This window comes from Apteryx rowi, unplaced genomic scaffold (assembly GCF_003343035.1).
Source record: "Apteryx rowi isolate R43461 unplaced genomic scaffold, aptRow1 scaffold_31, whole genome shotgun sequence".
Taxonomy (NCBI): Eukaryota; Metazoa; Chordata; class Aves; order Apterygiformes; family Apterygidae; genus Apteryx; species Apteryx rowi.
The window spans coordinates 1,647,872-1,675,118 of record NW_020449530.1 but is presented as its reverse complement, the minus strand read 5'-3'; the positions used below and the strand labels follow the sequence as shown (position 1 = coordinate 1,675,118).

At 46.3% G+C, this 27,247-nt stretch overlaps 1 protein-coding gene across 5 annotated transcripts; it reads right to left on the bottom strand.

The window, feature by feature from the left end:
• Nucleotides 1-648: 648 nt before the first annotated feature.
• BID (BH3 interacting domain death agonist) lies at nt 649-26,317 on the bottom strand. Of its 5 annotated transcripts, none has more exons than XM_026070387.1 (8): nt 26,124-26,317; nt 23,741-23,836; nt 10,169-10,272; nt 8,267-8,335; nt 6,095-6,296; nt 4,873-5,018; nt 3,717-3,920; nt 649-2,631 (listed from the first exon to the last, which is right to left on the bottom strand). In XM_026070387.1, the coding sequence occupies exons 4-8, from the start codon at nt 8,273-8,275 to the stop codon at nt 2,620-2,622; spliced, it is 573 nt and encodes a 190-aa protein (XP_025926172.1). In that variant the 5' UTR covers nt 8,276-8,335; nt 10,169-10,272; nt 23,741-23,836; nt 26,124-26,317; the 3' UTR covers nt 649-2,619. The 5 variants fall into 5 exon arrangements, with proteins under 5 accessions (XP_025926172.1, XP_025926168.1, XP_025926170.1 ...); XM_026070383.1 differs by having other exon boundaries at nt 6,086-6,296; nt 26,124-26,309; XM_026070385.1 differs by lacking the exon at nt 10,169-10,272 and having other exon boundaries at nt 6,086-6,296; nt 26,124-26,310.
• Nucleotides 26,318-27,247: the final 930 nt, after the last annotated feature.

Sequence of the window (27,247 nt, the reverse complement as noted above, 5' to 3'; positions counted from 1 at the left end):
GGGGGAGTGGGGGTTGGGGGTGAACAATCACCTAGCTGCCACTGCTAGGTGTAGAGCCCAGGTTGCCAGTAGAATTTCTCTTTCTTGGCATGACACATACTGCTTCTTTCAGTGTCTGAAGGGCAACTCAGCTGTTGTACGTATTCTGTACTCCAGTATGTTACAGATAGATAGGAAAATGTGTTTCAAAGTGAAACATGATGAGATGAGGCAGAACATCATTTCCTGGACCTATTGGAGGCAGAAACTATGCATTGTTTCATTTGGCCTGGTCTGCTTAATTTCTGCACTGGGAAGGTTACAAAACCAGCACTGCTTTGAGTCTCTGTGTTTGTGCTGTGCTTTGAAGGGCAAGCTATGTACTGCCATTCAAAAAAAAAAAAAAAAAAAAAGCATTTAAGCCACCACTAATTCAGTCCAGTGTAGATAGCGCACTGGCCCCTATGGAGCAGGGAATACAGGGCTAGCTATATGCAGTGGGTCTTGGTTTGCATCTGCTGCTGTTAGCTCCATGGACTAGTGTCCTTGGCTGGGGAATGAGAACTGCACCAGCTTGGAACAGGTCAGCTGTAGTGTTACCAATACATGTAGGGGAACCAGAACACACCATAGTTCATACTCACTTTTTTATTTAAATGACTTTATCCCTTTTTTTTTTTTTTTTTTAAACAGCTGACCCTCTCTAGGTCTCTTAGGTAGGCTGACTTGCTTCTTCCTAGCTAGAGGTCTATGGTTATGCTGTAGAAGAGGGGAAGCTACAGTTAGCTTCCAGTGGAAGCTGCTTTCAATCTCCCTGCAGTATCTGCAGGGGAGGCAAGGAACACTATTGACTTGGATGGAACAAGCTGCAGAGGATGCATCTTATTGCTGTATCTTTAGGGGGTCTCTCCCCATTTTTAACTCACATTATAAGCTTTTATTCAAAAAGTGTTATAAGGCTAAAACCCACTCAGACCAAAAGAATGCCACTTGATTTTAAGTAGCAAAGTCTAATGGGACTGACTAATGTATGCATGTTAGGGGATATCTCCCACTAGGCTTCTGCTGGGTCTAGACAGACAGAGGCTGACTTGCAGGGAGTTCAGGTTGTGTTCCCAAGTGGCCTGTTTGTGGGAAGATACCCTGACTTGTCCTGAAGTCACCAGTTACCCAAGGAACTGGTCATACTGTTCCTTTTAATATGTAAGTAAGTGCAGCCTTCTTGGGGAAAACTGTGTAAAGCTTTTTGTGCCATTTGGTTAAAAAAAGTGTTTCCACCTTTAAAAGGAAGTTCTTTCCAGCTTCATTGTTCTACATTCAATTTAAGTGAAGGGGTATGTATATTTTTTCCTTCTGCCAATGGGACACTACTGTAAGAAAGACCATGCCCCCAGGTTGCACTTTAATAAATGGTACAGTTTTCAAAAACACTGTGTAGACTATTTCTGTGCTTTTTTGTTTCCCCATTATAGTGCAGTGGAACAAAAATTTTTGCTTATGCAAGATGACTTTAGGCAGTAGGAATAAAAGTGCCTCTGTTGATGCTAGCTGCCTCATAAGCACTATTAAGTTAGAAGAATATAAGAACTTGCACAAAGAATGACAACTGCTTAAAAAGGTAGAGCAGAAATTCAAACTCTTATGAGCTGTATTGCCATGAAAAATGACCTTTTTATTTAAGTTAAAAAAAGGCAAAATATTTACATTCTCAAAGTTCTGAGGCAGCTGGATGAAGCCTCAGCTACCCTGTGTGTGATCACATACACAAACACCTGAGTCATTTCTTTTGCTCAACAGGATACCAGTGCCCTGAGATGTGAATGTAATAGGGTCATGGTCAGAGATGCCAGGTATTCTTCCTGATTCAAGGTTGATAGCTCCTTTGCTTTACAGCAAGCTATTCTAAAGCTAAAGAACAGTTTTTTCCCCTCAAGCATATCCAGAGTATTGTGCTCCCTGAAACAATTTACCCTTGTACTTTTCTCTAATTTTCTGCTTTAGTTTCATTTCTCAAGCAAGCAGAGCTGCTGTGGATTAAGACTAAACCATCTAAAGCGATACCTCACCCTACCTCTTTCAGGGTTGTTTCCATCTGTGGCCAGCTCGCTCTGAGATAATCTAGATTTTTTTTACCTTGGTGAGTGGTGCTGATGAACCACCCCTTCTACAGCAGAGGCCTTGCTGGGAACAATTAACATTCACCATAGCCCAGCTGCAGCACAGAAGTCTGCAGCACCACAACAGGATGGGGGAAGACAGTAGCTAAAGCAGAATGCTGCAGTTGGGGTCAGGCTCTGTGGCCATGGCATTTCCTCTGGAGGCACAAGCCTGGGTCTGCACCTGCACTAAGTCTGCTAATGAAGAAAAACAAACAAACAAACAAACCCCACCCCCACCCACCCCCCACCCTATCTGACAAAATGATAAAGGGCAAGCACTACTCCTTACAGGTACTGGCAGGACGCTCATGCAGCTCACACTACTGTCATTGCTGCGCTAGTCTATGAAAGCCTATCTACATAGCTGTGCCTCCTTTTTCACAGCTGTATCTCAGAATTAAAATAATTTGACTATATCAAGAGGAGTAGAAAGTCCTCAGGAAGCTGCAGTCTCCACCGAGGTAGCTGGAGCAGAACTTTCTCACTCACGCAGCTAGCAGGAAAGAAACAGAACCAGTGTTAACAGCAGTAGAGCCTTGCCCCAGCCGCAAGCCCTGTGCCTGCCTGCTGCCTTCTGCCTTCCCTGAAGAGACTCAGCAGCTCCCAAGGGAGGGGAAAAGCAGCAGCTTCAGCAGCTGCCACAAGCCCCCTGTGACTCCACTTGTCACCAGCTGAGAGCTCTGCCTCCTGCTCTTGCTGTCACCTGCCCGACCCCCAACTCTCCCCTCCCCCCCCCATTTCTGTGCTAATGGCAGAACTGGATTGGCTTTGAGAGCTGGCGCCTGGTGCTAACATACAGCAGCGTCCCATGGGGAACGGTCTGTAATGGCCCTTGTCTCGGTGCCCAGCTCTGTTCCCCACTACTGCTGCTACCTTGGGGAGGGGAAGGGAACCATCAGCTAAAGGAGCCCTTTTCCTGCCCTCCCCTGCTTTGCTGTCAGCTCCTTTAACTAGCCCTCTGTTTAGCAGTAAGGCAGCATAAGAGCTACTCTTGTGATAAAATGCCAGGTTTCTGGGATAACTCAGTGGCCTTGAGCTGAGCTGAAGGGAGAGCAGTGCTGCCCAGCCCAACCTGAGGCACCTCGCTGCCTAGCAGATAACAGCCCTGGCGTAAGGCACTTGTCTAGGCTCACGACACTGGGTGAGCAGGGTCCCTCTGGGGGGGGTTGCTGATGCTGCCCACAGCAAGGCTGCAGCACAGGGTTGTCCTGCAAACCTGTGGCACTCAACTGCAGCACTGCACTCTTCCCAGTGTGTGGCAGGATCACTGCCCTGCTTGGGCTCAAATCCCATTCTTAGAGGCACTGCCTCTTGGAGAGTGCAAATAAGTGCATGCATGGGTGTATCTGGGTGTGCACGTGCACATGAGTGCAAATGCACATGCATGCACACATGTATGTGCATGTACACATGCACATTTACATAGAGGGACTGAGGCAAGTAGAAGTTGAGACACCCCTCTGTTCCCCACCCCCACAGGGCATCAACTTTCAGAGCTTTCAGGACTGAGGGTCCCTCTCAGCCAAGCCTCCAGAGCCCAGCACTGAGCCGCCCGCCGCGCTGTTTGACAGCACTCACCATTCCGACAATGTAGGTGTGGAGGTGTTGACTGATGTAGTTCACAGTGGTGCTGAAGACGCGCTGTAGAAGGGAGGGCACTCTATTTGCAATTTTTTTAGTTAAGACCATTGCTAGCACTAACAAGGCCTTCTCCTGTTCCATGTCTGAGGGGATGGCCCTTGCAAGCCCTTCCACTGCCTGTGACAGGCACCAGGTTATTTCCTGTATGGAGGAAAAGGTGTGGGGGGGAGGGATCTCAGTACAACAGCTGCAGGAGAAAGGGCTCCCCACACTTTGTACCGGTGACCAACACTATTGTCCAACCACCTCACAGGGTGCCTCTCTCTCTTTCCTCCTCAGCACAGCAGCCTGCCAGGGCTGTTGAACACCCCAGATGGCAATGGGAATGGCTAACCCAGAGCTCAGCTGCTCACCCAGGCCCAAAGCAAAGGCAATAGCACGTGTACTGCTGGAGAGTTTAGACAGCACTTATAAATTTGGGGCATCACAGTTACCCCCCACCCCCAGACCTTCCTCAGGGCTTGCACCCAGCCTGCCAGGCCTGGGCTCCCCAATGGTGTAGCCCTGAACTTCACTGTGTTTAGGTGGGGACTAGTGAGGAGAAGGCAAAGCGAGTTTCACTGGAAAGCTTTCAGATATAGGAGCCAGAGAAAGGATCCAGGCATGCAACAAATATTGCCTTGCTCCCCTTGCCTTGAACAAGTATTGCCCATGTGGCCAGCATCAGATGTACAGGACCCAGCACCAGCGTCTCTGCACCTCCTAAAGATCTTTCAGACAAATACTGAGCTTTAACCAGACTGCTGATTTTCAAAGATGCTAAGCCCTTGAGCCCACCAACCTGAGGTCAAAAATGCCTCTGAAAACCTTCACCACCTCAATTTCCCCATCTGCAGAAAGGGGATGATGAGCCCAAGGAGTCCACTTTGCAGGGCAAAGGCTGCTACAGGGTGCAAAGCTGCCACAGCATCACCCCTAACAAATGTTCATATCAAAGGTAAATGTAGGGGCTGAATTTTAAGCTGGCAACAATTAATTAAAGCAACAAACTAGCAAAAATGCAGATGTTGCCAGCTTGCTGCTTCAAAGCCACAGCAGGAAGGTTCAACAACATTTAAAAGGAGAACTACTAGTCGAGTTGTTTTTCACTCACCTCTCTAGACAAATTCTCATTCAGAAAATGCTGTACAAGATCATTTACTACTTTTGCTTGGATTTCTTTATCCATCTGGTCTCCAATCTCAGCGAGCTGAGCACCAATGATCTGGAGAATTTCCTCATTCACCTCAGGGACAAACACTGCCAACACATAAAGCAGGATTTAGTTGACAGGCTGCAGCAAGACTATGTTCACTGCAGGTAAGTGGATTCATGGCATCCTGGCCATCTCCATCAACCCCTGCCCCCCTCTCCCATACTGCATTTGTAACAGCTATATGTACTATAGGTCGTTCATTTGTGTCCATACAACAATATAAACTTTCCCAGAGACTGTGTGCAAATAGTTTAAGCTGTAATCTGGGTAAGATGCAGCCTCACCCTGCCCAAAAGAAATGCTATGGGGCGGGGGGGTAGTTAGAATATATCAAACCAAAATTTGTACAGGACATTACAGCCAACGTTTTGTCTAGAATTGGGGAGGGAAGTGGAAGAGCTCATGTAATTTCTTCATGACCACCATTAAGACCTCTCTTAAGCACCATCTAAAACACAGCATCTCCATTTTGCAAAGCTTCCCAATGCTACTTGGGACATGAGACCAATGCAGATTTGGATGGTGGAGCGCTATGTACTGTAGCAGGTCCTCTTAGCCCTACTGAGATTGAGATCAATGCATCAGATGACACATCCTGTACAAGGGGGAAAACTCTGCTGCAGATAGCTACTTAAGTACTAAGTGTACCAGTAACTACATGAGAAACTATCTCTACCACACTGGTACAGCAGAAAGGGATGAACTCAGCAGCAAAAAAAGAGTAGGTTCCAAAATCCTAGCCCCAGAGCTAGTGCTGTTAGGGACCAAGTACTGAAACTCTCTCCAAGGAGCAGTGTGAAACCTGACATAGATCACACTGCTTAAGAAGAATGATCATATTAGTACCAGCTCTGGGGCTCTTGTCTGATGTACTACAGATAAAACAGCCAGGGTGACAAGTAATCCAGAAAACCACAGGGAGATAAAGTGCTAAGCATTAGCTGTATTATCCCAAGTGTTAAAAATCCCAACAAGCATCACCATCAATAGCCATGCAGTAGAGTTTCTCAATGGAGAGAAACTTACTCCTCTACAACAGGCCAGCAGAGGAGAGAAGGCAAGAAAATAAAAATAACAAGCCTCAGAGGCTGGTGGGAAGGAGAGCACTCACCCGGCTCACCATTCTGCAAGTGGCCACTCCGATTCCCATCTGTCTGAAGCTCCCCCTCATCATCATAGTAGCAGACACATTTTATGGAAGGTATGATCCCTTGGCTTTGTAGGGCTTGCAGTTGGTCTCCAAACTCGCAGTTGGAGGAGCTCTGCAGAAAGTTGTACAGGAGGATACATTCCATCTGGCTGGATCCATCGCTGTGGATATCCTAAACATAAAAGGCAGTCACTATTAAACCTAACCCAGGAAAAGTACAACTAAATAAGTCTGCGCATACATTGTTTTCCAACAGTGGACACACTTTTCTGGCCTCCTTTGAAGGTCTTGAATAATGTCAGCCAGGAGCCTACAAGACTTCAGCAAATGCATGTTAACTCCTAATGTTTACTCACAACTATTTGATGGCAAGTGCTAGTTAGCTCTGCTCTTACAAACCAGAACCAACTGTTCTTCCAAACTTGTTTTTACGAGTTAGCAGAGAGTTGACTTTCTGAAGCAGTGAGCTCACCTTCTGTGCGCTCCCAGCTGTTGCAAGGACTGCACCCCTGATCAGAGCTCCTCTTTCAAAACAGAGGTGTACTCAGCACAAACCATTCACTTCTTCATTCAGACATCTGCATTTGGAAGACTTATCCCTGGATTTGGGGATTAGGCATTCTACTTCCTATATATAACTGTAAGCCAGCAGCTCTCAATTTAAATGTAATCAGAGCATGGCAGTCATGTGGTGAACAGAGGTAAAAGAAGCTTGCAAAAATTAAGGTTCACATTTCAATTCCCTCTTCAAAGGGATCTAGACGAGGTCTAGAATAAACCTGTTCAGATCCCTGTAGAGAGCCATGTGGCTGCCAGCTAGAAGAGTGACAGCGAAATGGCAGACTATTAGCATCTGATATCATCTACATCCACCCTCACAGCAGGCATGTGCTACCTCTGTGGCCATGCACCCTGCCCCCAAACTACAGTCAGGCTGAGGTGGCCTGGCAGGTAATTAGATTGATGTAAGCAAGAGGTCCCAATAGAGCATAGGACTCAGGCCTCATAACCAGCTAAGGCCTCTGTAAGAAACCAGGAGATTGGCCAATAGTTGTAATTAAGCAGCTAAGAGAGAGCAGGATGTTGTGCAAGTGCAGAAATAAAGTGTGTGTGTGGGGGGGGAAATCCCTGCTCTGGTATGCAGACTGTCTGCCTATAAGAGAAGAAAGTGCTTAAGCCTAATTGGGAATCGCAAGAAGAATCAAGGCTAAAGTAGAATGATTTTTCTTACCAAGGGCATAAGGTAATCAATGTGCAAACAGGATGAACCAGATAATTGAAGGGAAGCTTGGGGGATCTTTTGGGAAGTGGAACCTTTCAAGGCCACCCATACCTATGTAACCATACCAATATCATCATATAGGGCCCAGATTAACAGTATCAGAAATACAAATTTGGGTATAGATATAGCAAAATTGGGACCAATGCAGGAAGTCAAAGATTGACAGAAGGAAGATCTTCCAATAATACAGGTGTGAATGCCTATGGATGGTAGTGATGCTCACCTGGTGACCCAAGTTCTCCAGGACACCAGAGGCCCCCTTGCACAGCCTGCTGGGACTTTCCATCAGGTTTATATACAAAAGACTTGTTGCAGGATGGCAGAGCGAGGAGGGTTAGAATTGTACCCTAACACTAAGTAAGGTGGGGAAGGAAGGGCAATAGACTTCTATTTCAATAGCAGTTACGTAGTTAATAAGATTTGTGTGATAAATAGCAGCTTTATAATTGTGTTTAATACTGTGCAAAATCATGTAATCATAAATTGATTATAGAAGTGTGTCTACTAGTCAATTAGTTTAACTGATTTATTAGTTTTAGTTGTGTGCTGCTTAACCAAAGATTGTAGTCTCTTAAATCAGCCATATCTCAAGCCTACAGCCTGAAGGGAGAGCATCAAATTGTGAGGTATCAGAGCAGCCTTGCAAACTAAGTTGTTTCATCCTCTTTTTGGTCATATTCCTGAAGGAGAAGAGTAGTGTCAGAGGCACCAGCAGGGACTCTGGGGGAGATGAGAAGGGCATGAGCTGGCACTTTTTTGATACATAGTATCAGAAGTATTTTGAAGTATTTTAGGCCAAGTGCAAAAGAGAAATCACTGGTCACTTTGAAGCACAAACCTCAGTCACATTTGTAACTTACCTTTTCCATGATAGCTCCAGAAATAGAGTGGCTCTTACTGCCCTCCGCTTCAGTCCCAAAGTCCTTGCCCTACAAGAGAGGGAGAATGGAAGGGATTAAAGGAATAAGAATTCCAACAAACACACACCGTTTACCAGTGCTCATGGGCCTGGCCATATCTTGTGGAAATGGGCCTTTCCAGTGATGAACATCCCTGTCTCTAGAAAGGGCTGCCTATTACAGACCAGCAGTCATAAACAAGGCTGAGAAAATCATAACTGTCCCAGCAAGAAGGGCCCTATGCAGGTCAATGAGGTTGGTAAAATGCCTTCCTGCCATAGACACATGGAAGACAGTGAAGGGATATGACCTGCAAATGGGGCTTTAGAGCCAAGAGGTGGTGCTAGGGATGGAAAGGACCATACTTTGTAGTGCCCAAGGCTGGAACAGAGAGCAGGGTTATCATAGATGCACAGAGGAATCTCTGGCCTTGCAAAGGTAACCCATGACTCTTGGGTTTTCCAGGTCCCTTGCAAGAGCAGGTAAGCCGCTTGGGTCTGTGTGCACAGCAGCGTATTTCCAAGTGAAACACTCAGCTGAGCTTACAATACATCTGCAGCACTTCAAGTGTCTATACAAACATACATAGATACATGTGTGTATACACAGACCACACAGGCTTATTTCAATACTTTTCACACAAGTACCTATGGACAGGGAGGGTTGGACTGGGTGTTATCAATGGCTCCTTGTTACTGTCCACTATATGTCCTCACATGACCAAAACAGTGATAAACCTCCAGGGAGGCTTGCTAGGAAGATGGAAGGGGGGGAAACAAGCAATCAGTAAAGCTAGAACAGCAATCAGTAAAGCTAAAAAACAAAATAAAATAGTGCCAAAGGGAGCAAGAAAGCCAAGTTGGGCCCTCTAGGCTGAGGAAGCCTTCCTCTTTAACCTGCCTGTACTAAAAGCCCAAGGTCAAGCTTCTCTGCCCCCATGCAGAGGCTGACAGGGCTGACCACTCCCAGCCTCCCTTGTGCATGAGCAGTGCCACAAGGGAAGAGGCAGGCAGGGAGGGCATAGAGGTGGCACCCCTCACCCACCAAGAAGGGGACCCATAAGAGCACAGTGCTCCCCTCTTCTTCCAGCCAGGCATAGCTGGCAGGTGGGACAGACCAGCAGGCCAAACAGTCACATCCGGTACATGAAGTCAGAGCAAGAGAGGCACTAGCGTGGCACAGCAAATGCCAAGAATACAGGACTACCTGCTGAGGCAGGGAAGGCAGGAACCCAGTTTGTGGACCTTACATTTGTTGTCCAAGATGCGACAACCCACAACTACACATGGAAATCCCTGATGCAAGTTGGCTTCAGCTCTCAAAGAGCAAGGCCTGGCTGAAAGTGGGCACTACATTTCCACCAGGCCCTCTCCACCCAGATCTGTAACCCGGCTGCAGCACAGGTGCTTGATGATCCAGATCAAGCTGAAAGCATCAAGAAGTCCTTCCAGATGAGCTGCTAACCACCATGGACCTGTGCTAGTGAAGAATTACCCTATTTTACAGTATCAGCTCCTCATATCTATATTTTAAATAAACAAGAGTGCAGGTGGAAGGGAGAGGAAGTGAAAGCAGAAACCAACTCAAACTCTGAAGGAAACCACAGAGTCGCAACTTTGAGAGATTAGGAATTTTTTAATTTTTCAAAGGCTCTTAAAAGTCCCAAGACCAAAAGACAATTTCAAATATGTCTATATAAAAACATAAGATAAAAAAAAAGTAGGCTCTTATCCATGAGCTTTTATCTCCGTTTAATCATTATATTAAACTAGTAGCTTCCTAAAACAGAGACCTAAGCTTTGCTGCTGCGCTTCAAGACATTGTTTTCTCTCTTCAGATCAAATCTCTACTCCTGCCACTCACCTCTACCCTAAGAAGTGTCCCCTAAAGGCTGGGGAGAATGCAGTGCTTTCAGTTCTCCTGGGACCAGACAGGGGCTCTGGAATGGGAGAGGGTAACCTCTTCTCCTGGAAGAGAGAGAAAGAGACAGAGATGTTCACTCAGGGGATAGAGAACTTGAGACAGAATCCCTAGGATCATGAGGCAAGTGGAAATTTTAGCATAAAGTCTCCAGCCAGATCTTTTTTGCAAACATCTCAGGAGCTGCAGACAGATGAGCAGCATTTCTCTAGGCTTGGCAAAGCCTCAGCTTGCACATATATTATACACACATACATATCATTTAATTTATATACACACACATATATGCGTAAATAAAGAGTTCAAAGTGATTCAGCCCCAAACCAAGGTGTTCATGTCATTGCTAATGAACAGTGGATGTCCTTAGACATTAACACTCCTGAGTTCACTACCACCTCCTGGACCATCATGGCTGATATTTACTATAGGATGCTTGAAGGAGTAGTGGACATAGGCTGCTCGCATCCCATTTGCTTTGAAAAAAATCACATTCATCACATTGTTCTCCTTGGGCTCCAGTGGGACCATCATCCCCACCCAGCTCCAGCCCATGCCAAAAGCCTCTTGCAGGACCACTGCAGTACTTTACAGTTGGTCAGATCAGTCCATGCTTGTTAATTCAGGCTGGTAACAGCCAGCTGATTTTGCAACACAAGTACATGCTGAACAAATCTCCATCTTCCAAATGGAAAGAAGTTACCTCATACTCCTTTCACATCATACTACATATGCAAAGGAGCAGATGTTCTCCTGCAGTTCTCCAACAGGAGTGTGATACAACACAAGCCATTACAGCTGTGAGCAGCACACAAGTAACTAAGTGAGTAGCAACACCAGAGAGATTTCTCTTGCAAGACTTTACAGTGAGACCACTTCCAACTAGCCAAACTGTGCTGTGATGACCTACTTTTTTTCCCCTCATGGAGGCAAATTCCAGTAAACTGCAGGAAGGTCAGACAAGTGCACTCAGATGGTGATAAAAAGACTAAGTCAAACATCAGCCTGCACAGAGACCAACTTAGTCGTTCCTACAGCAGAGGGTGGAATGAAAAAGCCAGGTCAAGCCACCTCCCTAGGGAGTTGCCAACTGACATGTCTTTCCAAGGAGAGCTCCAAATGCTGCTTTAAGGCCTTGGATTCCCTACGCTTTTTTCTGTCATGCTATTTCACACTGCCAGGAAGCCTCCTTTGCTCACTCCAAGCACTCATGAAACAAGTAGCCAAAGGGAAATGCACTATTGTCTTTTTCCATTCCCTGCTTTAAAAGGGAGGCACAGGATATTCCAGGCTGGGGAAAAAAAAGGGGCACTCTGCTCCATTCCCGAACCAGGAAATACAAGTCAAGCAAAACAGAGATCCAGATCTCTTCTGGGCATGCCCACACAGGTCAGCATGGAGAAGCAGGGCACAGTAGCTTGACACAAGACTATGCAAGCGTCTCTGCAGCCTCTAGTCAGCACGGCAAGCCAGTAAGAAAGCTTGAGTCTGTCCAGCTGTGCAAGTTCCTCACATGAATTCCTGGAAAGTTGTAGCAAGTTCTGGCAAAAGCTCTATAGCTCTGAAAGCTAAGCCTTCAAACCGTCTAGTGATTTTCAAAGAGAGCCTGAAGCTTATGCACTAGTCACAGCAGAGGTCCTCCCTGCATCCTGGGCACCCTACACAGGTGAAATACCTGGAGAAGAACCTCAATGCTTCTTGGCCCCTGCCCTGCCATACCAGCTAAGTGCCCTGCTAAGTGCTGCACCCAGAGATGGTGATGGGTGTGCATGGAGAGAGACCTACTGCACATGAGGGTTCTTCCCATCTCCTTCCCCTCAAGGGTTTGTCTCAGCTTTATGTAAAATTAGAGCCTCCTCGGGGCAAGTTCACAAAAAGAGACACATTCAAAACCACCCATCACAGCTGTAAATTTCAGGATTGTTCACTCCTGCACACAGGCAGAGATTAAGAACTGCCGGGGGGGGGGGGGGTGTTGGGAGAAGCTCCCCAAATCCTTAAATGGTAAAAACATGAAGGCAAGGAGGCTTGGGGATAATTATTTCATGAATTCTTCCCTGCATAAAGGAAGAAAGTGAAAGTCCCGGAGGGGTTCCAGCCCTCAGATAACAAAGCTCCACTTGGGTGGTCGAAAAAAACACCTGGGAAAAGGAACAAGAATTTCTTTCATGCCAAAAAAAGGTAGTAATTCCAGAGACCTCAAGTTTCAGATGATTACCTTGAATCAAAACAAGGGCTTTGGATATTCAAAGTTCCTCCTGAGAACTCAGACTCCTTAATGGAATCTCAAAAATTGGACCTCTTAAAAGCAAGCCCCAAACAGTGAAATTTAACTATACTGCTGGCATCTAAAGTTTTTACTCATTAACACTTCAGAATCCTAGTAGTTTTAGATTCAGATTAAGACATTTTCTGGTGGATAGAAATAATTACTTTATGCTGAATGAAAAGATCTGCTAGTAGGAGAATGAGACACAAGGGAAATAAAGGCTACAAACCCATCTGTACTGAGATCCTGAGTATATATGAAATGCTTTTCAAATAGAAGTTTGTTTTATTTCCCTTTTTTGCACCCCAAAATATTTGGGAAAACAAGTAAATCTAGATCATTTGCTAAGCCTGCCTATGGCTGCTAAAAGTCTTTATGGAGTATGTTTTGGGTTTTTTAATTGAAATACCAGATAATTTGATTAATACATTATGATCTTTCACACTGAATTCACTCATTAGACAAGTGAGCTTAACATATTCAGTGGCAACAACTGCCTCTGAGAAACAGCCAGATGCCTTGAAGTGTTGAACAGATAAGAAAACAATTTGTTTTTTGGATCAATTCTTTCCATATTCCTTATAATTTTTTGCTTGGGGGGGAGTCGGAGGGAGGAAGGAATAATTTAAATGCAAGTTTAGGACCCTTGAACAAGCTCTGACAGTCAGACTGCAGGGCTTGTTCACTGCAGCTCAACATTTTGTCATGGGAGAGACTCAGCAGAGAAGTCTCTCGCTAAATAATAGGGCTGCAGTTGGAAGTCTGAATATGTTTCTTGTTAAAATTTCTTCAGTGRCAAATCTTTCTCATCTCCTTATTCTTTCCCTCTCCATCCTTCATCACTGCCTGCTGAAGTCTAAGCTGTGTATTGAAACAGTGATGAACCAGTAAAACCTGGGGAAAGTGTAACCTCCAGGTTGGGGGGAGGGGGGGCAGGAATGAAGAAGGAAAAAAAAAAGCTCAGGGAGGAAAAAACACACCAGAAAAGAGCAGCATAAGAAAGGAGGGTGGAGAAGACATGTACCCTTTCCAGTCAGCCTGGTCACCTGCAGAAAAAGGCTGGGGTTACATGTTAATGCAGAGTATACAGTGAGTTTCATACTGAACCTTGCTCAAAAGGTGGCAGAGAGCACAGGGGCAGAGAGCAACAAGCTGAGTTAATCAAAACTCCTCCTGGAAAGCACTACTTGCTACCGCAAGCCTACAAAGAGGTGTGACAAAACAAGCATTTCTCATAACTGCAAGTCATGAGACGCTACCAGACTTCATGCAATGGGACTAACCTCAAGAGATGAGCTCTGGAAATCCAAAATAGCGAACAGTTACTTCCCTGTAGCTCCCACATACAATGCTTCCCTCATGAGGAACAGTGCAAACACAACCAAAGCAGTTTCATGAACCTCTGTGGATCTAAACAGACACACACATACACACACCCCCTTGGGCTTTCCCTTAGCTCTGACAACTGGAAACTGAGGTAATTACTTTCACAAAGCATCTATATTTCCAAGCTTGTAATTCTTGTGACACAGTTTCCACTAAAAAAAAAAAAAACACACACACCACACACACAACTGTCAATCTACTAAGATGCTTTTACGCCTGCTCCCCCCAACCCTGCCTCTGTGCCATCATACAGCCCTGCCTGCTTAAGTTGCTTATGTCTCAACACAGGCCAAAGGTTAAGTAAATCATTGCACAGCCTGAGCAATGCGCCCGCCAGCTGCTTGTCAGCGCAGGATGACAGAGCTCATTCCACCCTGACACATGCCAGTTTTCATGAGAGACAACACTGCAAGTTCTTCCCCCAAAGCAGACCTCCAAGGCTTCCTCCAAACACCACTTCAGCCAGTCATCATGAGGGCAGGTACACACTTCTCTCCTGTGGCAACACAGATCTTACAGGTCTGGGGTCCCATCTGTTTCTCCCTCTCATGCCAAGTTATATTTGCTTTTAAATCTTACCAACATACTCACCAGAGCTGCTGTTCCTAGCTGTACCCCACTAATGAGGGGTGGCAACAGGAAGGGTGACAATTTTCTCTTCGACTCCAACCTTTAAGGAGAGGGCAAGTTCACAGGGCAGAAAGAAGGGAGAGGCAGGACTGCAAGATAAATTACCTCCCATGGCTCTCTTCCACACCTACATCTCCTCCCACATCACAGCACTATCTCTGGCTGTTCTGGGAGGGGTGAGCCAGGGGAAAAGCCTCATCCGCTGTAGGGCACTTCTCTCCTGCAGCCATTACCAGCGGTGCCATGCAACTCAGGGAAAGAGGCAGCACTGGAAGTTTGCATGGTGGAACCACAGAGGTACATACAAGGGTAATAGTCCCATGGGGCAGCTGTGGCCATAGCTGTGCTGGAGTGAGATGAAATCAGGCCCTCTCAGCCGTACCATTGCCACACACTTAGTTAATTCAAGAGCAAGCACTGCAGCTGCACATTTTGTCTTCCCAGGTAGGGAGCTGCACATGGATACAGTAGAGCTGCAAAGAGTGCAAGGCTTCACCTGCTCTACCAACAGCATGCAGGTCTGCTGTGCCTCCAGGCACTGCAAGCACATCACCGCTGGCAGCCCCCCACATGGCAGCAAGAGGGTCAGCCAGCAGCATAGGGATACCAGTTAGGGGAATTCTTGATAGCTCTCGAAGCTGCCTTAAACAAGAGCAGGTCCCAGGACTCCTACAGCAACAGTGCAAAGCCACCCTATAAATCAGCTTTCATCCCTTCTTTACAGTTCTCTGCTACATCTTCAAGATAGCTTGGAGAAGAATCCATCCCTTGAACAATGCCTCTACTTACCATCACTTCACCCGTCCTAACAGCTTGGTCTGCAGCCTGCACAGACAGCAAGTTAACTGGTCTTTCATCTCACAAAAAACCCCCACCCATTTCATGTTCTCAGCTGTACCAGACACTGTCTGGTTAGGAAAACATACTCTTTCCAGCAGCAAACCCACATGCCTGTAGGACTGATTCCTTTAACAACTCATCTAGATTCTGAGACATGTCCTGTATGAACACCTGGTCAGACATGCTATCAGTCAATAGACCTATTGTGTGAGTTGCAAAGATAAAGATATTTATGTTTCACATTTGGGTTAGGAGTGAATTAAAGTCTCCAAAGCTGAAACAGCAATAATGCATCAGTCATCAAAAAGCAAAAAGCAAAAACTTACAACCTACACATTGCTCTCTGAYTGGCAGCTGAAGGATAAAAACCTTGCTTTATTTTTGGCAGTTGTGATGACATAATTTCTAAGAAAAAAAAGCAGTGTCTTTTTGTCCCTTCCTGTACCTGTTGGATATTACTTGTCTTGCAGTCAAACACTTCACTGTTGAGCTGCAGAACAAGGCATCATTTTACAGATAGGAAAACTGAGGCACTTGGAGATGATGCGACTTGCCCTGTCACCTGGCATTTTAAATCCATGTTTCAGGCCACAACTGCTCGATTCCACTGCCTTCCTGAAAGCATTTCACATGCACTACTGCTTTACATGGTGAACTGTTACCAGGAAGTCAGAAAGAGCAACAGCACCATAGACCTATAGAGTTCCTTATTACAGGATATTTAGCTGTGCCACACTGCTCTCCTAGCACCTTCAAAGTCATGTGAGTGTAAGCAAACTCCAAATCATCCAGCCCAAAGTCCCTAAAGGAATCCCTATCACCCTGCCACACTCGGTTCCTTGCACAAACTCAACAGGAACTAAAACAGCCCAGCTAGCAGCAGATACCAGACTTCTTCCCCATGCTTCTCTGCTATGGAAGGAGAAACTTGACCACTCCCACAGCAGCTGCATGTGTACTTCAGACTCTGCAAGGAGAGAGAGAACCACTGCAAAAGGGAAGATAGCTTTATGGGTTTTTTTCCCTTAAGATGTAAGCCTTGTTGATCTGCAACAAGGTTTAATGAGGCAAAACAGTGCTGAAATTCATTTTAATAAATAGGATATTATGACCACAGGGAACCTGTTCCCTATGTGGTTCAGCCTGCAAAGGACATGCCAGCCCATAACAGTGCTTAGAAGGCCCCATGATTTTGCCTCCTCCAAGACACATTGTCCTCCTAAAGCAGAAGGCGATCACAGGCTTGAGGGGTGGAATGGAAGGGTGAGGAGAAGGAACAGAGACATCGCAATGTATGAGCCAGGTGAAGGATGGGCTGAACAAGGCCCTTTGTGAATTTGTGGCTGCCCATACCTGTGCTACCATGAAAGCAAAGCAATGGTTTAGTGCCATCTGGGTAAAACCAAAGCCATTGGCTTGAAGTTTCTCAGGGCTTTCCCCATCATAGGGAACTACAGGTGGCCACAGCTTCTAAATTACAAGCTTTTTCCATGCATTTCCCTCAGAGAGAAGCTACAACCCTATTAGCTTCATTTCAAAAGTGGCAAACTGAGAAGCCTTAGGGTAGAATACCTTAGCTGAGATGCCAGTAGGTCTGTGGCCCAGCTACGGACAGACCCTGTCTCCTAGTTACAAGTCATTTATTTGCTAGACTTTTAGGAAAGATATTCTTCTTGTCAGAGATGAGGCTGCTCAGATCCACTCCCCTTCTCACTCTCAAATATGTGGGATGATTGCTTGAGGCAGTTAGCTTTTGTTTCTCTTACTTTCAGCTTCAGACTGCACCCCCTTCTCAAGATTTCTGAATAATCTCACTTCCAATCGCTCCAGCAAGGGGGAAGGGGGGGGGGAAGCAGTTTGCTCATGATGCTATTTATGTAAAAATGCATTGAAACATGCTGAATGCTTCTAGCTCCCAACAGTTAAGTTTCACTGTATATTTATCTCCCAGTATTCAATGGTACTGAAGCTCTAAATGGGCCACAAAGATCTGATGCCCCTAGATGCTTGTCTGACTACCTCCTTACTGGGGCATATTTACCTGTGCTTCTTTATGCTGCTTTAATACGTTAAGTGAGTGTCTCAGCCTGGACTCAAAGTATTCCCATCTGTGTATTTTTACACAAATACTTTGCAGAGCTTGTTTGGCATTTTATTTTTTCTTTTTAAAGAAAAGCTTTATTATCTATTCTTAAGAGAAGTCTTGGATTGGTCTTTTTATTAAATATTTATTTCATCTCCCTGTGTTTGGCTACTGTTTACACACTTTTTCATTCTATGCTTTTGGATGAAGATCACTCTGACGACACGAACTATAACAACCCTCCAGTTACCAGGGCAATACTCTGACTTCTTAGGAGGAAAAACATTCAACTTCCTCATCAGCCTTTATTTTGATTAGGCTCAAAATGCCCTTTCCCTCTGGCCCCTATATAACATGTCAGTGAGCAGGGAGGAACACAGCCATATTACTGATTCTCTTTAGAATGAAGGCAGGAACTTTGGATCATTGTGGTTTCTACGTCAGATTAGTGATGGAGGCAGCACAACAACACTTTTCAGTGCTCTTCAGAAGCCAGCATACAGATGCTACTGGGCTGAAGTTTAGTTGGCAGAAGACTTGTATCTTGAACTGCCCCAAAGCTAAGAGCCAGAATTTGGATTCAGCTAACTAGAGGTACTAGAGCCAGATTCAAGCCAAATTTACACATCTCCATATTTTGAGCATGTCCAGATCTAAGAGGAAGGTGCAAGATTTGGATCCTGACTGCCATGGTCATTCACATCTGGGACTGAGCTTGTTTTCTCCTCAGGTGCAGGGCAAAGCATCTCCACAGTCAGGTTAGCCAGCCTTGTGTTTCATTTCCTCAGAAGCATGAGAAAACACTTATCYAAACAGCCATAGCTGGACCTGACACGAAGAAGCAGAATAATCCCAGGAACCATCACGTAAGACTGTTAACAGGGCTGTTTACTGTTCACAAGCCCAACCATATCAGACCAGCAGCTGCAACACAACTCTACAGTAATGTCATAGGGCATATTCAAGCTGTTGTTACTGTTTGCCCCTTGGGCCATGACTGGAAAAAAGCAAGGACTGAGGAATCATGATTCTGGTCTTTTGACATTACAGAGGAAAAACAAATAGACTAGAAGAGCAGAGAGATCCTCAGTAGTGTTGATAAAGGACAAATGCTACTAACACATGGGAGGCATAAATGAAGGTTTAACATGAGAGAAACAGGGAAGTTTCTTGCAGATTTAGAAAGCAGAGCAAAGCTGACAACTATCCTACAGAAAACTTCAGATGTGCAGCAAAAAACAGAGGCAGATTGTCAGCTCCCTCTGCATGGTAATTCCCTTGCACCCCTTGCTGGTTTGCCCTGCTGGAGCATCAGCTCCAGATGCCTGCACTCTGGTATGCCTTTACGGTCAAGCAGGGACAAAGTGCTGAGCCCCTGGAAGTGAGAGGACAGTCTCTGAGATCACTTGGCAATAGGAACTCTGAAAAATGCAGGTATTGATCAGACAAGAACTAGCTACCAGAAATCCTCAGGAAGGGGGACTGGTTGTTGGGGCTTGGGAATAAAAACTGACATGCCACCCAGAGGACAAGAATATACTTCTTATTTTTGTTTTAACAGACTTATGGCTGTTCTCATGTGCCAGCATAGGCACAGCTCATCCATTAGTCAGGGAAAAAAATAAAATAAAATAAATTCAGGAATGCCACTTCATATTGCAACTTACACACATCTCACAGCTGATACCCACAATAAAGAGGAGTGTGAAGAACCTGTTTTTTCTCCACCTGCCTGGCAAGTTACATGAGCAAGGAAGGAAACATCAAAATCAAAAGAATGTCTCTATGGACATGGGTGGCCACCAACAGTGACACAATCTCTGCCTTCAGTTACCTTCAGACCATATGACTGGACAAGAATTATTCTTCCAGACTCAAATATTAGGAATATCTGTACTGCTTTCTAAAAGACAGCAGCTATGAAGATGCTCACAATGTAAAAAGTTAAATGCTGGATCAGCATGGGTCATTTGAATACACATGTCTAAGGAACAATATATCTAAAAAAAACATCACACTGATCAAATCTGCCTGCTTACTGAAACCAAGTATGCAGATGTAAGAGCCAGGACGGCACCAGCAGAGCTAGCAGGTAACAGTTCAGAGGACAGGACAGTCTCCTTTCAAGAGTTTTTGATTGGTTGTTTTTTCCAGACCAACCAGTACTCCCCAGAACTACTTAAGTGGAGCCTGTTCACCTTACCAGAATCAGAAGCATTCACTATAAGGGCAAGGGCTAAGGCAGTTAGAGAAGAAGGGGTACAAAGATATATCTTTACATGAGCATGCTTAGTTGCTTCAAAAAGCACACACAACCCTTTCAATATCTGACAGCTTCTCCAAAACTAAAGATAAAATTTAATGTTTAGGAGAATGAAAGTTCATTTTAAGTGCATCAGCTACAAACATCCCTTCCTTTTAGGTAGGGAACAACCATGTATTAGTAGGACAGCCAAAAAGATGATCCATGGAAGAAAAGCACAACACTGCTCCTTTGATTACACTGGCCTTAGGAAACTCTCCCACTGTCCTAGTCTTGCAACTGCCACCTCCCCCTCCCCCACCAAATAATTCAACAGATGATGCCAGGGAAAAATAAAAGCATACTGAAGAGATATTTTAGGACGGGTCACTGTGCTCAGATGTCCCAAATAACATTAAGCTGAGCATCAAACTGGGCAACCAAGAATGATGGTAAGACTATGAATGCTGTTTTCAGTTGACCAGAGCCTTTTGCCAGCATTTCCTGATTTAATGTTTTGTGAGATTAAAGAGAGCATGATCTCTTTCAAGCACTTTTAACAATGATACACAGCCAAGAGAACATCCTCTTTCAAATAAATGGAATGGGCTATTGGGAAACTATGACAGAATTGCAGAACAGTAGCCTCCAGGAACACACATTTCTTACTGCCGGGAGAAATCTGTGCAGTTACACAAGACACCCTAGCACCCTGCATTGATCTTCTACCTGACACTGCTTCAGGCTCCCTTGCTGTAGGTCTAACAGCACTTTGGAAATGTGTGGATTTCACTAGGAGAAGAAACATGACTGTGCATAAAAAAGTGCAGAGCATTTCACTTTCAGTTTTAGCTTAGGAGGAAATGCAGATTAACTCTTAGGCCCAGGAAGTGAATGTAAAACCAAAACAGTGACTAGCTGATCCAAGTGGATTTGTTCTGTATACCTGTTAATCTAAGGGTGTAACAATAACTACACCAAGCTATCCAAAGTTACACTGGCCAAGAACATGTTTTCCTCCTTTAAAGGAGATGAAAGAGATAGCCCAACATGTTACAGAGACACAGTCATTGCCCATTCACCATGAAACTGCAGTGGGGCATGCTAGGAAGTGACCAAAGGTCAGGGTGCTTCAAGGTCAGAAAATACAGCAGATTCGCTGTTTTTAAACAAAAATTCAGCACACATGAGCACTCATGTACGCAGTCCAATTTCCCTGCTTGTTAGCTGAAGCCAAGTAAAAGCTCTGAGCTCTTTAAAATAAAGTGATGAGCGAACTACTGAGGTAAAAGGTTAGAGCCATAATGACACTTCTTTGTCATAAGAGAGGATAAACAGAGAAACATTCAAAGAATGAGATGTGCAGCCTTTTCTTCATATTCATGAAGTAGGCCAGCCCAACCAAAACCCACTGTGCACCAGTGCACACGGGGGCCAACCAGCTGGAGAGCAGCTCTACAGAGAAGGATGTGGGACTTCTGGCAGACAAGTTGACTATGAGCCAGCAACATGTTCTTGTGGCAAAGAAGGCCAATAGAATCCTGGACTGTATTAGGCAGAACATTGCCAGCAGGTTGAGGGAGGCGATCCTTCCCCTCTGCTCAGCACTGGTGAGGCTGCACCTGGAGTGCTGGGTCCAGTGCTGGGCTCCCCAGTACAACAGAGATGCAGAGCTACTGGAGTGAGCCCAGCAAAGGGCCACAGAGATGATTAAGGGAGAGAGAGCTGGGACTCTTTAGTCTGGAGAAGAGAAGGGGTGGGGAGGGAAATCATCTCAGTGTGTATAAATACCTGATAGGGTGTAAAAAAAGGAGCCAGACTCTTCTCAGTGGTTCTCAGTGACAGGACAAGAGGCAACGAACACAAGTTGAAACACAGGAAATTCTATCTGAACATAAGAAAAAGCCCTTTTACTGTGAGGGTGGTTGAACACAGTAACAGGTTGCCCAGAGAAGTTGTGGAGTCATCCTTAGAGAGATTCAAGACTCAACTGGACACAGCCCTGAGCAACCTGCTCTAGCTGATGGGGGTTGGACTAGATGATCTCCAGAGGTCTCTTCGAACCTCAGCCATTCTGTGATCAGGAAGGACTCTGTCACCTCCAGTGCTACATCAGAGCAAAGAAATAAAGTAATAATTAAAAAATAAATAAATCAGGAGACTGGATCAAGAACAGAAATTTCTACTTCCTCAAGTCAGTCCAAACAATGCTCTGACTAAGCCATAGGGCTACCGAAGGGGGATGGGAATGAGGGCGGGACTCTTAGAGAAGCTGTTGGGGGAAAAAAAAAAAACAACACACACATTAACACACAACATAGTAAGAACTGTACACTTGTGCAACTGTTTGCAAAAGAATGAGCAGGAAACTGCAGTCAAGCTCATTCAGCTACGGAGAAAGTGTCTAACACACACCACTGCCAGCTATGCATAGAGTCCTGGTCATTATCGGTTATAGTTGAGATAACTCCAGGGCAGCAGGCTGTCATTCTGTATAGGCATCTGCCACAAATCAGGACAATCACTGAAACTTAAGAACAAATCATTTTCAAATCCAAAGAATATGACTTATTACTTCTTTTTACATTTTACTCTTCCTTTCTGTCCTCTTTGGACTGGGTCAGTCTAAATCAGACTTTAAAATCCCTGGGGCAGGGACCAAACTATATACACTCTGTATTTCTAATCATTAACTGACGAGATTTAGCTAAAGCTGAACTGAGTCCTCCCCCCTCATCCCAAGATAAATCACTCAAAACTAACAGACAGTCAAACTTCAAGTAGGAGTTTTGCATCTTTGGTCAAGCTATGAGTTCAACTATCTAACTAGAAATATTTGCATGTACTTGGCTTTGTACAGCACACAGATCAATACAATTCCTACCCCAAATGGTTGGTAATCTGACGTAGACAAATAACCCACAACACACTAAGAGAAAACCAAAAGACAGCACTGTGCAAAGAAACATCAGATTTGCTGGTAAATTCTGCTCTTTCACAGGTTGGTGAACTACTGGTCAGCAGAAATGAAACCTGCTCATTTGCAGTTAATTCCTCTGAGCAGAGAAAACCACAGACCAAGCTGACTCCCTTACCCACCACTGCCAGTTAATCCATACCCAGAGGCAATGGGAGCTCCTTCATCAAGGACCCTAGATCTATAGCTGCTCCCATGCAGTTATGCCAGCAGTCTCTGCACTGGCATTATACAAACTGCTAATGGCTACTGGGTCCTCCTCCCCCCAGCGCACACTGCAGCATAGCACTGTGCATTTGAGGTGACATAAGGGAAGCAATAACTTCTAAACTCCAAGCTACCTCAGAAAGGTCTCCAAAGGTGGCAGTTACTAGATTTATGTGCCTGCCTGCTTCCAGATTAAACATTTTCATTCTATTACAGAAAAGTCTGTTTGATCTGGCAGCTCTTCAGACTCCTGCTGAGTCTGGATGACTCCTGCTATTCTCTTGCACAGGAAAAACAACACAGAAAACCCATGATATAACTGATCCCAGGTAAGAGTACTTAGTGAATGTATACAAATACATCAGACCTCTCTACTTACACATCACAGCTCTTAGCGTTTGGGAGCTACCAGAAATCAAAAGCCACAATGAGCACCTTTAGGGGCCCTCACATCATATAAAAGATTATTACCCTAGTGATGGGCAGTAGGGCACAATTCTCAAGATCAGAGACTCCAGGTTTGCACAGGCAATGTCAAAACTCTGCTGATGGTTCACAGTAAGAAATAGTATCAAACTCACTATCTCAGTTGTACTAGTTCTGGCTGGCCTAATCTGATTGTAAGAAGCAGGGGGAGAGGGGAGACAACACAACAAAACCACCTAACCAAAAACTAAAGTCTATTTTTCCTTCCTGAATTCAGTGATATCACCAAGTATAAACAAGTAGGATCAGCCAAATAAGGCAAGATCTTCACACCAGCATTTCTTAGTACAAGCTCCACTGAAAAGTACATACTATTACTGGTTTTAAGTACAGATCAGTGTGTAGGCGACAACAGAGTAAGTGCTCAATGAGACACGCAGCCTATCCAGAAGACTTACAATCAGATGTTACGCTCAGCATGTGCACAATGGAGTCTTTGCCTTGTCTGGTCCCTAAGCCCTGCCAATCAGTTACTGTAGTGGCAGACACACAACCTAGAAGAGAAGACAGAAAAATGGGAAGAGATAGGTTGCAGAAAGTCAAGCAAATAAACTGCTAGCAACACTTTTTTTTTTTTTTTAATAAAATGCATTCCCCAACAGCATCAGCACAGAGGAGGTCACAAGCAGTGGATATTGCAATGTTTTTTTACCCTAAAGAAGACTCTAAACAGAGTTGAACTTTTTATAAAAAGATGACCAAAAAAAAATTTAATATTTTTCAAGATGTTATGCTTCCACACACACATGAAAACAAAGTTTCAATTTGATTATTGACAAAAGCCTTTTAACAAAACCCAGTCATTTTTCCACAAGAAGTGGACTTTTGCAAAAAGCCCTTTACAAACAACAACAACAAAAAAAAGATAATTTCCTGTTGGGGAACCACCTTTGCTCCCTCCTCACCCAAACGTTTTAACCATTTTGAAAAGACAGTGAAAGAAGTATTCTATGACTGTCAGGAGATCTTTGGCTCAACTACCCTAAGAAACATCAGAACAGTTCTCAACCTCTCCTGAAATAAGTGTAGATTTTCTGGATTAAGAGTTTAGTGATTTAAATACCTCTGAGGCCCTGTACTTTGGTCTTTAGTTAAAGCTAAGAAATACTGTGCTTTAAAAATAAAATAAAGACAGACAAAACCCATCAAGTTCAAAGCCATTGTCACCCCAAGATACCGAGACCGTAACTTCACCACATGCACTATAAATCCATTCCAGGGGATGGGACCTGCTCCCTCAGTTCCCTTCCACTTCACACACTCTCCAGCTCCCTGCTCCAGCCTTCAGATAGTCACTCTGAACTGAACATTATCATTGTATCACAGGAACACGAGTGCTGCTCACAGCTGACAAAGAAACAGCCAAAGCACCGATCACCTTAACAGGCTACCACAGCCACCCACAGCTCTACAGAAGATAAAGAGTTGAGAAAAAGCACACACTGAACTGACTGATCTGCATTGCTCACCCAGTTTTCCTGCAAATTATGGCGTTATTATTAGAAACCACTCCCACATCCCTCTGTTGCTGAAAAACCAAACGTCAATCCCTCTGGAGTTTCTGCTACAGGATTAACTCCTTGCTCTCCTATTCTGGGCAGGTATTCCTCCAGTCTGAAAACTCTCACCTAGGGTGAGATACTGGACTATACTAACTAGGATAAAACAAGAGAGAGGCAATACCTCAAAGATAAATCATAAAAAGCTAAGCAGAAGAGAGAGCACTATGTAATAGGAGAGAAGGGGGGTGGGGGGTTGATTATGGCTGGGGAAAGTAGAAGACAAGCCAGAAGAAATAACAGAGCAGAGACAAAAATCACAGCACAGAGAGMAGTGGACAGAGAATGGGATAGTAAAGAGCAGAGAACAGACAATGTGCACAAAGACAAACTGATCAGCAGAAAACGGAAAGTAAAACAAAGAATAACTGACCTACAGAAGAAGATCAAGATAGGATTCAGCAGGCAGAAAGAAGAAAAACCAACGAACTGTCAGGAGAGAGAAAAGTTTCCAAAGGCAATAAAAGAGAAGGTAGAAACCGTATACACCCTCTCTCACAGTGCCAGTGACCTGGGAGGGGAGTGGAAGGAGAAGAAGCAAAATGAAGGGGTTCTTAAGGAAAATAATAATAATAATAATGAGGCCCTGGGGCTCCCTAACCCTGCACTGCCAGGTGCAGGGGAGCTCCGCGGCCCTGGCGGACCCCACTGCCGGGAGCCACCAGCCCGCGGCAGGCCGCCACCTGCCCGCCCCGGCTTCGCGCTTCGCCCCGCGGCGCCTGGCAGCGCCGGGCGCCGCTGCCTGCCGGCGGCACCGCCACCTCACCATGGGGACACGGCAGGCACGTCCCGGGGCGGGTGGGGGGATCTCAGCGCCACCAGCACCGCCGGGGGACACCGCGACGCTCACCCAGGCGCCTTCCCGCCCTCCCCGGCGAGCGCTCGCCTCCGCCGCGGAGGCGGGCAGCGGCAGCTTCCCGGCGGGGACAAAGCCCTCCCCGAAGGCAGCAGCCGCCCGCCCTTCGCTTCGCCCCGGGGAGGGCGAAGGAAGAGGCCGATGCGGCCACGGTCCGCGGCGGCAGCCCAGCGAAGCCCGTCGCGGGCTCGCGGCGGCGGGGGCAGAGGCCGCCTCCCCCCCCGCCCGGCGACAGCGACAACGCGGGGCCAGGCGGCCCGCGCCGCCGGAGGGGAGGCGGGAGGAGCCCGCCAGGAGCGGGCGATGCGATGCGGTGCGATGCGATGCGATGCGATGCGGTGCGGTGCGATGCGATGCGATACTCACCTCACCGCTCCGCGCCGCCGGCAGGCCCCGGGCGCCGCGAGCCAGGCACCCAGCACTCGCCCACTTCCTCCTGCGGCCCCGCTATTTCAGCGCCAGGCTCCGCCCCCGCCCCGCTCTTCGAAACGGAGAGGGAAAGCGCGGCGCGCGGGGCCGCGGCCAACGGCCCGCGCCGGTCAGCGGCCAACGGACGTAACGGCCAGTGGCCCTCGGCCCGCGCGCGGCGCGGCGGGGGGAGGGGCGCTGCCCCGGCAGGCACCGGCGCGGCGGAGGGCCGGGAGCGGGGAGGTGGAGAGCGCCCGGCCGTCGCGCCGCCGCCGCCGGGGCTTTCCCGGGAAGGGAAGGGAAGGGAAGGGAAGGGAAGGGAAGGGGGCCCGGGGCGGCCCTGAGGCGCTAGGGTCGCGGAAGGGCGCCGCGCAGGGCCTGCCGCATGGGTGCAACGTCACGTATCTTCCCGCTCACCGCAGGCCGCAAATGCACTTCCTTAGAGCAAACACAGGACCTATAAAAAAGACCAAAAACCACAGCTGCGATGTGAAGGGGCCGGAGACCGCTGTCAGGCCCGCGGCGCTGCCGGTGACCCGGCCTCGGCAGCCTCCGGAGGTGCAGGGGCCAAACAGCCGGGCGGGTGGCCAAAGCCAGGGGCAGGTTTCTTCTTGACCTCGGCTCCGCCAGGCCCAGGCACATGGACAGGAAAAGCTCTCCACAGAGTGTATTCTGCCGCGCAGGCCTGCCCACAGCCTTGGCCGATATCCAGGGCAGGAAACCTTCCCCCACCTTCCCTAGCCCGCTAAGTGTTCAGGGGAAAAACGTCTATAGGTTGTCGACAATCAGCAGAGAACGGCATTAGAACAGGCTAAAATAGAGTAGAAATAAACACTGATCCAGCCTCCTTCCAACACCCCCCCCACGGAGATACCAGCCCATCAAATGCCCAAGAGTGGTATCGCCAGCTTAGCTGTTTGTCTCGGAGTTCCCCACTTGCAGTTACAGCGTCTTTCAGATATACACCAACTTCGTCTTAAAGCATTTCAGGTCCCTTGTCCCCACTATTGAGAAGATTATTCTGGAACTTAGATGGTTTCAAACCTTATGCTTCTCAGCCTAAATCTATTCATGTTCAATTT

Bases quoted from the DNA above. Each gene is read 5' to 3' on its own strand.
- BID (XM_026070385.1), bottom strand. The intron at 5,019-6,085 runs GTGAGTGCTCTC...ATGTGTTGGCAG, and splicing joins CTTGCAGAATGGTGAGCCGG to TGTTTGTCCCTGAGGTGAAT. The intron at 3,921-4,872 runs GTGAGTGAAAAA...TCCTCCATACAG, and splicing joins ATGAGAATTTGTCTAGAGAG to GAAATAACCTGGTGCCTGTC.